The sequence below is a fragment of the Mustela lutreola genome, chromosome 8 (genome assembly GCF_030435805.1).
Source record: "Mustela lutreola isolate mMusLut2 chromosome 8, mMusLut2.pri, whole genome shotgun sequence".
NCBI lineage: Eukaryota > Metazoa > Chordata > Mammalia > Carnivora > Mustelidae > Mustela > Mustela lutreola.
Window position 1 is genome coordinate 146,562,168 of NC_081297.1, and position 12,089 is coordinate 146,574,256.

Below are 12,089 nucleotides of genomic sequence, written 5' to 3' on the forward strand. Positions count from 1 at the left end.
ATTTTGCGTGGACACGTGTTTTCGGTATTCTCTTTTGGCGCATGCCTGGGAGTGGGATGGTTGGGTCAGGTGATGATTCTGTGTTTAACCGTCAGAGAAACTACCACTGTTCTGCCAAGGGCACCATTTTCCATGCTGTCAGCAACGTGGGAAACATTCCAGTTCCTCCACATCCTTGCCAACACTTTCTGTTGTTGTGTTTTTAATAGAGCTCCCCTCGTTGGTAGGAAATGGTATCTCACCAGGGCTTTGATTTGCATTTGCCTAATGGTTAGTGATGTTGACCATCATTTCGTGTGTTGGGCATGCGTGTGCTTCTTTGGAGAAAAGTCTCTCCAGATCTTCTGTGCATTTTAAAATTGGCTGTCTTTTTATTTTTGAGTTGTAAGAGTACTTTACTCATTGTAGATACAGACCCTTTCTCAGAGGATTTTGCAAGATTCTTTCCCATTCTGTGGGCTATCTTTTTACTTTCTTGCACGTATCTTTTTTTTTTTTTTTAAAGATTTTATTCATCTATTTGAGAGAGAGGGAGTGCATAAGCCGGTGGGGAAGGTAGGAGAAGAAGGAGAGGGAGAAGCAGACTCCCCGCTGAGCAGGGAGCCCGATGAGGGGCTCGACCCCAGGACTCTGGGATCGGACCTGAGCCGAAGGCAGACGCTTAGCTGAGCCGTGCACGCACTCCTTTGCTGGTATCTTTTGAAGGACAAAAGCTTTTAGTTTTAATTCGGTTTAGCAGTTTTTTCTTTTGTATTTGTGCTTTAGGTGTCATAGCTAAGAAATCTTCCTTAATCCAAGCTCATGAAGGTTTACTCTGCTCTCTAAGACTTCTATAGTGTTCATTTTTAGACTGAGGTCTTTGACCCATTTCGAGTTGGTTTTGATTTTTGTGTGTGGTGTATTCTTTTGCATGTGGACACCCAGTTGTCCCAGCACCGATGAATTAGCATCGTTATGGCTCTCGGTAGACTATAGCGGGAGGACTGTCGGTGGCCTCTCCATTGGATTCTCTTGGTCTCTGTGTCTGTCCTTACGCCAGCGCCACGCAGCTTTATTACCACACCTTTTTGGTTTGGTTTGAAATCAGGAAGTGTGAGTTCTCCAACTTTTTTCGTCTTCTTTGAGGTTGTTTTGGCTATTTGGGAGCCCTTGGATTTCCATATGCGTTTTCGGATCTGCTTGTCAATTTCTGCAAAGATGCCATCTGGATAGTGATTTTTTAAAAAGGGTATTTGTTATTACTTTTTCCAGCTACCAGCGCAGCAGAGACTGCTGAAAACCCAGAAGACAAAAATCAAACAGAAGGCAGTGGTAATTTTCCTTGATTTGTGTCCCTTCAGGCTTTGTCTTCTGTGTATATAGCTTTTGCTACACAAAAATTGGAGTCATTCCAGAGTTAGTAAATGTCTAGGGGCCCTTTTGGATTAGTACCTTGGCAGAAACATCTGGAACTGGAATTGCTGGGTCATGCAGCACACACAGGGGTAGGCATTGTTTGGCCTTTTTAACGAAGATTTCGAGGACCAGAGATGTTAAATGGCTCCAGGTCCCATGGCTAGAACTCGGGGTGGGTGGTTCTGGGCCTCAAGCGTGGGTCTAGGGTCCCTGCCTGCACATGCAGCACACTGGGTTTTGTAGGCGGTGGTAGTGGTGCTTGCTTATGAGGCTGATGCTTGAGCGGAGCGAATGCCTTTTGTTTTAGTGTTCTATTGATGCGTAACTAAGTATCAGCTCATCTGCTTAAAGCAACAGCTGTTGATTAGGGCATAGTTGAGCAGGTTAGAGGTGTGGCTGGGTTCTCTGCTCTGGGTGACACCGGGCTGAATTCTTTTCTGGAGGCTCTGGGGAGGAGTCAGCTCTCTGCCCCTACAGTCCTCTCCTCTCAGGTGGGCCCTGCTGCCTTTGGAGCCAGCGCAGAGGCTCTCCCCTGTGCTCCCCCTCTCTCTGCCTGTGGTCTCTGATCTCTAGATGCAGATTCAGAGGGCTCATGTGCTAGGTCAGGCCCACCTGGATGCCCTTTCTTTCTTGAGGTCAGCTGGACCCTATAATCGCCACACCATGGGGTGCGGACTATCGTCTTCACAGTCCCAGGGTTGATAGGGACCTGTACACAGCAGGCTGGGATCTTAGGGGGATCTTTGAAAATTCTGCCTACAAAATCGTTTTAAAGGTGGTAACCAAAAAGTATAGACAACATAAGAAACATTAGTAGTCACTTACCTGGCATTTATGACCCTTTATGGCTCGGGGCTTTGCTGGGTGCTGTGGGGAGGCTAAGGTAGCAGGTGCCGTCCCTGGCACTCATTTTTATCTCTTAAGTGTAAACGACACGCTTTGCAAAAAATCCACATCAGTAAATCTCATCAGGTGGCCAGAACAGGCCCCGGGATGGTGTGTGTGTGTGTGGGGGGGGGTGCGTAGACACAGGGGTCTCAGCTCTGTGGCTGGGGGAGTGGGCTCAGGGTCCGGGCAGTGGGTCAGCCTTAGAGGGCCACAGTGGGGGTCATTCCAGGTCTCTTGGTCTCAGGGGCGAAGGAAGCATCCCCCCCTCTGTCTGGAGAAAGCGTGGTCTGTGAAATTGTGCCCTGGACCGGCAGGTCCCCGAGGGAGGCCGTGCGGCTCTGGCTTGGCTCCTGGGGGGCACCCGGCCCTCCTGCCCTGCCTGCCGTGGGTTCGCCTTCCGAATGCACCCCCTCCCCTGAGACGTCGGGGCAGAGCTCTGCGCCTCCGTGGCCTCGATTTGCCGCCGCTCCGCTCGTGCTCCCCATTCTTCTCTGCCCAACTCCCAGCTGGAGTGTCGGCTCCCGGAGGTCGGGGACACCTTTGCCCCCCACCGCAGGACAGGAGGCAGGTGCTCGGTAACAGCTGGTGAGTGGAACACTGTCACTTGGTGCCTGTGATTGCTGTGAACTTGCTGATAAAAGGACCACGGTAGAGCCCTGGGGGAATACGGGATCCTGCCGGGAGCAGGTTGCTGGTGGCCATGTGGAGACAAAGGGACGGGGCTGGTCTTCCTGGGACAGCTGGCAGCCGTGGTACCGGGGTCCTGGGAGGGTGGGTGATGGGGCCTGGATGGCTTAGAGGGTCTCTGCCTACCTCTGTGGATGCCGGGGTCAGAGGGGGCAGACGTCCCCCCAGCCCCAGATGCTCCCAGCTGCTTCTAGAACTTTCTCTCCCTCCTTGGACTGTCTCCCTCTATTTGCTCTCCCCTTCATTGGCCGCCGGCCCATGGCACGGGTCTTCCTCTTGACCTCACACCATTCCCGAGACCTCGACAGGCTGGCGATGTCCCACGCACCGCCCAGCCGCTCCCTGTCTCTCTCCCGCTCCCAGTCCTGCACCCTGCTTCGCCTGCCCATTCCCAGGCTCGCCTCTGACCCTCGCTCCTGCCCTGCTCACGCCCTCCACTGTGTCTGGGTGTATCTCTGCTCAGATCACCTCCTCCAGGAAGTCCCCTGGCCTCCTGGTCCCCGATGGCCACTGTACCCCCCCATCTCCAAACGCTGCCTTATTTTTTTAATAGACTTTATTTTCTAAACAAGTTATAAATTTATAGAAAAGTAGTGAGAGAGAGTACAGGGAGCTCCCGTAAATCCACACCTGATTTCCCCTCTTAGTAACATCCTCTGGTAGCGTGGCACATTGTTCAGTATTACTACGTTGCTGTATTTAGTTAATACAACACATTAACCAAAGTCCACATTTTATTCAGATTTCCTTCGTTCTTTTTCCCACTGTCCTTTTTCCGGTCCAGGACCCCATCCGGGATCCCGTATGACAGTTCATCATCGTGTCTCCTCAGCGCCTCTGGGCTCCGGCAGCTTCTTAGACTTTCCGTGTGTATGATGACCTTGTCCATTTTGACGAGTGCTGACCTGGAACTTTGGAGAATGTCCCTCTCTGGGAATTTGTCTGGTGTTTTCCTCTGGATTAGAGTGGGGTCATGGGTTCAGGAGGAACCCCAGAGAGGTACGGTGCCCTTCTCATCCCATCGTATCAGGTCAGGGCACCTGCCGTCAACATGGCCGGTCACTCTTGGCGTTTGACCTTCACTGCCTAGCTGGGTGTCTGCATCAGCCTTCTCCACTCTACGCTGCCTTCTTTTCTCTCTAACGTGGATCGGTCTGCAAGTGTGTGTATTTGTGTCTCTCTTCATGTCGGATTCGAATGTCAGAACAGAGGTCCTGTTTGTCTTGTTTATACCCAGAATGTTGCACGTAGTGGATGCTCAGTAGGTTGGTTAGTCAACTTGGTGGCTGCTTCTGGCAGGCAGTAAGCCCTGAGTGGTGGGGATGGAACCACTGGTGCTATAGCTCCCACCTGCAGAGAGCTTTGGGTCCAGTGGGGGAGATCATGACATAAATGTGAACAGGGTCAGGGAAACGATGCTTGGCTGTGCTGAGGGGGTGATGGGGCTCGTGGCCTGGATGGGACAGGGTGGTCAGAGATTGATAGGGACTTTTGAGACCTGAGAGATGAGTGTGAGCTGGCCAGGGAGTGGGGGAGGGAGATGTGTTCAGGCTGGAAGGAATGGCACGTGCAAAGGTCCTGAGGCAGAGAGGAACCTGGGGTTTTTGAGAATACCAACAAGGAGGCCAGATGTTCAGTTGGAAGTGCCTTGGTTCAGGGAGGTGGTTTAGTCAAGGTCGGTGAAGAGGAGAGGGTGAAAAGTGGGCCCAGGTTTGAGGTGGGCAGAAGTGGGGTGAGGGGTAAAGTCCAGGCGCTGGTGGATGGTGTTCTGTTTCTTTCCTAGAAAAGGGGCAGGTTTGGAGGGAGGTGAATTCTTTCAGAGATGCTTTTAGGGATGCCTGAACAGCAGGATCATGGAGGTGAGGCTGCATGGTTAGGGGTTTCTGATTGGGGACTGTGTTGGAAGTTGCGGGAAGGCATGAGCTGGCCTTGGAAGAGAGTGGAGAGCAAGAGGAAGAGTTGTGCAGGGCGAAGCCTCAGAGACATGGCCGCAGAGGTCACGGAAGACTCCCCAGGGGAACTGGAAGGGAGGGCGGAGAGGAGGAAAGAAGCTGGACAAGCATGGCGTCCGTGGAGGAAGGTGCTGGAAGGCGGGAGGGGGGTGAGCTCTGGCTTCCAGACCCCCGGCCAGGCTCCCAACCCAGGCAGCTGGCCCTGGGGAGGGAGCAGGAGGGAGCAGGCGGGGGACGGTGTGGGAGAACTGTCGCTGGCTTGTTTGCTGACCTTTCGGATGGCTTTGTCGAAACCAGAAGGCCGCAGAGCTGCTCACCTCTTTCTTCCTTCCTCCAGACCTGCGTTTCTCTTCCCTTCCATTCTTCATGGGATTGTGTGTCTGATTTAACATTTTTGAGTTAGTGGGAAAACAGAAGATGCTTCACAGAAATTTACTTTGTGGCCTGTTTTGCAGGCTACATCTGTTTCAGAGGGTGACAGAGAACTCCATATTCTAGACTTGTGCCCTTTTGTTCGTCTTCGAGAGGGGCCATAACGTCCCAGTTCCAAAAGGTCATTGAGACCAATTAGGTAGTTTTATTAGTTTTGCCAGCACAAGGAAGATCCTGTTCTGTTTTTGATTGAGTCTGTTCAGGCGTCCGTTTGCTTTAGTGGCTGAAGTGGGATTGGCCGAATGGAATCCTGTTTCTCCATAGATCTCTTCACAGCGGAAGCTGTCATCTCTTATGATACGTTGGTCGTTGGTCGCCAGGAGGAGAGTGGAAACTTTGTTGAAAAAAGTCCCCAGCGGGAGGCTGGCCTAGAGAAGCGAGCGTGTGTTCTCATGGAAACCGGGACGCCCACGTTCTGGGCAGCAGGACTCCCCAACGCCACGAAAAGTGGCGCCAGTGCAGAAGCCCTCAGCTAGGACGAGTGGACCCACGAGACGTGACAGATCCGTGTGCCGGGGTGTCATTCTGCCACGGGAGGGAATAAGTTCTGACCCTGGTTTCGGAGCATGTGAGCTCTGAAAACATTGTGCCTAGCGAGAGAAGCCAGACGCAGAATCTCCCGTATTACATAAAATACAATTGATACGAAATTTATAGGGAATCCCATTGGCATGAAAGTGCATTTATACGAAAGGTCAGAATAGATGGATGCACAGACGGAGAGCAAGAGTGGAGTGGTTGGCAGGAGGGCTCGGAGGGCCTGCTACGGGCCGTGGGTTTCTTTTGGGGGCAATGACGTTGTTCTCAGTTGATTGTGGTGATGGGCGCACGAGTCCATGAAGACTACAAACCCCCGAATTGCACACTTTCAAAGGGTGGATGGTGTAGGATGTGAATTCTATCTCAGGAAAGCTGTTAAAAGGAAGAGGGGCTCAGAGCTGTCAATCACGGGCCGTCTGGGACAGCCTTCTCTCCAGGGCTTTAGGCTCAGGGTGACGGGAGCTGCTCTGGTGCAGATCCTGTGGGAGGGGAGGGATGGACGGATGTCGAATGGGCCACCTGTCGTGCCTCGGGCCGCGAGGGTCAGTGCTGCTGTCACGCATGTTACGCCTTCCTCCAAGCCGCCGGGCACAGGAATCCTCATTTCCTTTTCCTGAGAGCATCCCCGTCCACCCGAGCTCCCACCAGGAGGATGCCCAGGGTCACGGCGGTGGCAGCCCTCCACCCGTCCCCTCATGAAATCCCACGCAAAGTCCAGCCGCCGAGGCCGTGTCTTTCCCTTCCTGTCTGCTCGGCTGCTGTGCCGGGGTGCGTCTCGGTGCCCAGCAGCGCTCAGTTCCCGGGTCTGCTCTGGCGGTGCCCTGGTCTGCCTGGCATGGCAAGTGAGGCCATGACGCTCCTTGTCCGCAGGTTCTCATTGATTGGATCAATGACGTCCTGGTGGAGGAGAGAATCATCGTGAAGCAGCTGGAGGAGGACTTTTACGACGGGCAGGTGCTACAGAAGCTCTTGGGTGAGTCTCGGGCATCCCCAGCAAGGGGGCATGGGCTGCTCGTCCTCAGGGCAGCCTTGGAGCCGCAGCTCTGAGCCCATGCTCCAGGTGGCGGCTCCTCGTTGCAGCAGGCCACGCCCAGGTTCCAGAACGTTCCCATGGGGCCAGGGAGAAGGGACGAGAATGGTGCCACTTCCTCTGCAGGCCAGCCCTCCTGCAGGGGGTGGGGTGGGGAGGGAATGGCCTGATGCAATTTGCCCTGAAAGACATGCAATTGGTGATGGCCCATATGTCATTCCCTTACTCTGCCCATCCTCTGAAAGTACATCGGGAGGGAAAAAGTTGTGCTTGTGTTGGTCGTTCGTCCGCTGGATGAAGATTCAGCTTGTGGTAGGTTTGGGTCTGGGCTTTGGAGATGCAGTGGTAACAATAGGGATGGGGGTCTCCTCGCCCACCTGTGCCCCTGATTTCAGCAGAGGGAGTAAGGAGAAATGTTACAGGACACAGACAGGTGCTTTAAGAGAGTGGCACACGCTAGGAAGGAAGCCAGAGGGTCATGGGCTGGAGAGGGTCTGGTGGTGGGGGCGGCCCTCTGGGGAGGGGACATCTGTCTCAGAAAGAACATTCTGGGCCAAGACTCTGAGGTGAGGAAGAGTGTAGTGTTTAAAGACCCGTGGGAAGAGCCTGCAGGAGGTGGGGGAGAGGGGTCATGGGGGCTGGACAGGGCTGGGAAATGGGACGAGGCAGGTCGCACCCAGCTCTGGTCGACCAAGGCTTTTATTGCACGTGATTGGAAGCCGCTAGGGCTTTTGAGCAGGGCCGTGACATGATCCGAGCTAAGCGTTTTACAAAGTCATCTGGGCTTCTGGGTACAGAAGGGAGGGCTCGGGGGCAGAAGCTGAGATCACGCGGGAGATCAGGGAGCCTGGGTATCAGATGACGTGGCTCAGATTGGGTGGGTGCAGTCCCTGGGGGAGAGATCTTAGAGGTTGGAGCTGACGTCGAGGCTGACGTGACAGCTGGCTTTGTCCCTGAGCAGCTGGGGAACCAGAAGCCCCTTGGGAGGAGGGTGGGTTGGGGGTTGAGGAGGTGGGTATTGCAGGAACTGGGGCCTGTTCTAGCTCAGTCAGCGGCCAGGTGAGGGTGGAGAGCTCAGCAGCCCAGAGCTGATGCTTCACACCGTGGAACCTGGGAGCCTCTCCCAGAGAGGACGGCCCAGATTTGTGAGTTGGCCGAATGCCACACGGCCAAGAATTTCTCAGGGTTTGGCTGAGCCAAGGATCCCCATCTCGGAATGACTCTCCGAGGTACAAGCCCAAATCTGAAACAGTATTGGGGTTGGTAATCACTATCGTCTGTTTATTATTAAAAATGGCAGATTGAATTGTTACATTGTATACCTGAAACTGATCTAACACTGTACGTGGATTATGTGTGGATTTAAAAAAAGAAGCATCAGTCAGAGTTCTGGTGTTTTAGATCGTTTTGTTGGTATAGTCATTCCCGGGGTCATCCTCAGCCCTGTCGGGGGCTACGGTGCCCTCAGGGTCATCACAGTGGACACACACGGTGACCCACCCCTTCAGTAGAGACGGGAGGGGAGTGCACGCATCTTTGGATCCGGAGGCAAGGATTCTTCCGATGGGGGAGCTGCCCGGGTTACCGGATGTCCTCCTTGTCTGAGGTGAGGACCGAGCTCCCCTTCGGCCCTTGGACTCAAAGCGTTGGCAGTGGGTGATGCTGCTGTCAGGAAACGGGCCCTCTAGCAGGTGCCTGGCTTCCTGGCAGAGAGAGGTTCTTCCTAGCAGTTTCAGAAGCAAACTTCAGAGTAATAGCACTCAGATTTTTTTCCTTCTGAGGCTTTTGCATGCCCCTGTGGCTCCGTTAACCCAATTGCTTGAAAAAATCATGTCCTGAGCCTGAGTTCTAGTGGGGGAGTGGGGGGTAGGGGGGGTCCTCGATACTGTCACCAATCATAGGACAGGCTCTGAATTTGCCTGTCTACGATGCTGGTGCCCACCAGGCAACAAGTGACAGGGGGGTCTTTAGAGCAGGTATCAGGTAAGGAGTCTTGCCCCTTGAGGCATGTCCTTTTGGTCCTCTCCTCTTCTGGCAGATTCCACACGCGCTGTGAAGCTGCGTGATTTTCCATCGTCCCGCGTTGGCTGTGTTACCCACAGAGTGTCACGGGAGCGGCCCTTGCTCGGCAGCCTCTGTCGGAGCAGCTGCCTTCTGTCCCTTGTCAGTATCTTACCTGAGTACTTGATCAGGCGATTCTAAAATCACTCCTATGTCAAGGGGGTTGGCACACTGGTCTGCGGGAGGAAGAGACCCGTGGAGGAGAATATTCGGGTCTGAACAGAAAATCGGCGCGTGCTGCCTGCTCGTCGATGGCTTACTGCTGGCTTACTGACGAGTTGCCGCAGTGACCGTGTGAGCACGTGGTCCACGAGCCCAGGGCTAGCAGGAATCGCACCCGGGTGGACTAGACATTGGGCTCGTCACTGTCTCCAAAGGTAGAAGCCGATGCCAAAAAGGAGACTGTGGCGAGGGCCAAGGCCAAAGCTGACTTCTGTGCACCCGGGGAGAGGAGAGGTCTGCGGCCGGGGCCCTGCCTGGTCAGGAAGGGGTCAGAAAGAGGAGGAGCCCGTGAAGGAGTCTGAGGGTCCAGCCGTGAGGGAGGAGGCCCCCGGGGAGTGCTCCCTCGGGAGGGGTAGAGGAAGGATGTTTCAAGGAGCCGGGAGTGAGAACAGAGGGCGGAGTGTGAGTCCCCAGCACGACCCCGGATGGGTCCCTCTTCTTCAGCGCAGACTCTGGAAACAGCTGCCGACTCTGCCCCGTGGCAGGCTTCAGGCCATTTGCGGGCAGAGGGTGGGTGCTGCTGCCAGTGTCCCCGGGGGGCTCCCGGGCCCACTGGGGTCCTGCTTCTAACTCACGGAGCTCCCTTCTCCTTGCAAAAGGCAGGCCTCCCTGTGCAAGGCATATTCACGGCCCCGCATTCAGCCGCAGCACGTTTGCCAACCACATCTGAGGACCACCCCCACCCCCGGCGTCTTCTGTCCCTCTCCGTGCTCCGAAGGCAGGTGCTGCCGCAGCAAAGCCTGTCACTAGGCAGTGATGCAGGCGACACGGGCAGCCCGTCTGATCCAGCAGGACTGGCCTTGGGCAGCACCCGCGAACCACTAGCCTCCTCAGTTCCTGTCCTGGGCTGGATTGTGTCCCCCCCCACCCCGCCCTGAAGTCCCCCTGCCCAGAAGTCCTCTAAGTTGAAATCGTAATCCCTAGAACCTCGCAGTATGACTGTAGTTGGAGACAGGGTCTTTCTAAAGGTTGTTAGGTTGAAATGAGGTCATTGGAAGGTGGCCTCTAAACCCATAGGGCTGCGGTCCTTTTAAGAAGAGGAAAGCAAGCACAGATGTACGTGAGGACCTGGGGAAAGAGGCCTCGGGGGAGACCGGCTGTGCTAACCCCCAGTCTCCAGTCTCTAACCCCCAGTCTCCAGTCTCTAGCCCCAGTCTCCAGTCTCTAATCCCCAGTCTCCAGTCTCTAACCTCCAGTCTCCAGTCTCTAACCCCCAGTCTCCAGTCTTTAACCTCCAGTCTCCAGTCTCTAATCCCCAGTCTCCAGTCTCTAACCTCCAGTCTCCAGTCTCTAACCCCCAGTCTCCAGTCTCTAACCTCCAGTCTCCAGTCTCTAACCTCCAGTCCCCAGTCTCTAATCCCCAGTCTCCAGTCTCTAACCTCCAGTCTCCAGTCTCTAACCTCCAGTCTCCAGTCTCTAACCCCCAGTCTCCAGTCTCTAACCCTCAGTCTCCAGTCTCTAACCTCCAGTCTCCAGTCTCTAACCCTCAGTCTCCAGTCTCTAACCTCTAGTCTCCAGTCTCTAACCTCCAGTCTCCAGTCTCTAATCCCCAGTCTCCAGTCTCTAACCCCCAGTCTCCAGTCTCTAATCCCCAGTCTCCAGTCTCTAACCTCCAGTCTCTAGTCTCTAACCTCCAGTCTCCAGTCTCTAACCCCCAGTCTCTAACCTCCAGTCTCCAGTCTCTAATCCCCAGTCTCCAGTCTCTAACCTCCAGTCTCCAGTCTCTAACCTCCAGGGTCCTGAGAGCAGGCTGACATCGTTTACGCCCCGTCTGTGGGGCTCTGTTCCCGGACCCCTACCAGGCCCTCCTCCAGCCACCGCGTTCAGGCTGCCGTTCTGCAGGGTTGCCTGGTGGAGGGGCTGGCAGAGCGCGCCGGGCTCCCCATCTCCCAGCAGGCGAGGCTTTGGGACCTCCCGGCTCTGTCAACCTCCTTCCTTCCCCAGGACCCTGCGCTCCGCTCTGCCACACCTGGGGGTCCTGCTGTGTATTTTGAGGGTGTCCGTACGGTATGGAGCCGCTGTGGCTTATCTAGCTGGGACCTACCCGAGGCTGAGGGACATCAAAATACATAAACGGCAACCACTTACAGCCCCCGCAGGACGCCCTTGGTGGAGGTGCTTTGTTTCGCTTCTAGCCCTCGAGGCGGCGGCGGCGACTGGCAGCCTGATGTGGTGGTGGTGGTGAGGCTGCCGGCCCGCTGGGGAGCCTCCTGTCTGCTGCATCTGGCCCCAGGACGGTGCCTGGCACACAGGGGCTCAGATAGCTCTTTTGTGAGCTAAGGAAGGAAGGGAGGAGGTAGGGAGGGGCGCCCCAAGCCCCGCAGGCGTTGCTCTACACTATGATCCTGCAGGGAATATTAACATGGTTTACTCTTGTTCTGTTGAGGGCAGGGGAGGACGCAGGGAGAGAATGTTGAGTGAGGGGTCTCCGTACGCAGAGCTTTGCTGGGGGCCACCTGCAAAACGGGATCCCCACCGTGCCCGGCCTGGACTCCACGGCTGGCATGCTGTCCCTCCTGTCGGGGCCACGGCCAGCAGCCACGTCCTGGCTCGCGGCCGGTCAGGCTCTGCGTCAGGCAGCACGGTCACCCTCCCAGGTAACAGGTCACCGTGTTCTGCTGCTGCTGTTGCTTTGCTGAGGAGTGACAGCCCGTCGGGGGGACAGCTGGGTCGTAGAGACCCTTCCCCCCTTGCCCCTTAGCAGGTGGGGGACCTGCGAGGGGAGGGGGTGTGGACGGAGCTTGCCCCTGGGCCGGGCTTGGGGTCTGTCCTAGATCTCAGGCAGATGGGGCGGTTCTTGTAGGGTCCCCCAGGTTGCTCCCGGCTCGCTCTCAGGGATAAAGTCCTTCGTGGCAGTGTCTGTGAACATCCGCAGTCCTTAC

The 12,089-nt window shown here is 55.5% G+C and overlaps 1 protein-coding gene across 3 annotated transcripts in view; it reads left to right on the forward strand.

The window, feature by feature from the left end:
* Nucleotides 1–12,089, forward strand: part of PARVB (parvin beta) — a 93,022-nt gene that overhangs the window by 52,576 nt on the left and 28,357 nt on the right. For all 3 annotated transcript variants that reach the window (XM_059187215.1, XM_059187214.1, XM_059187213.1), the window contains exon 4: nt 6,765–6,867. In XM_059187215.1, coding sequence (XP_059043198.1) covers nt 6,765–6,867 — 103 coding nt within the window. The remainder of the gene's footprint in view (nt 1–6,764; nt 6,868–12,089) is intronic.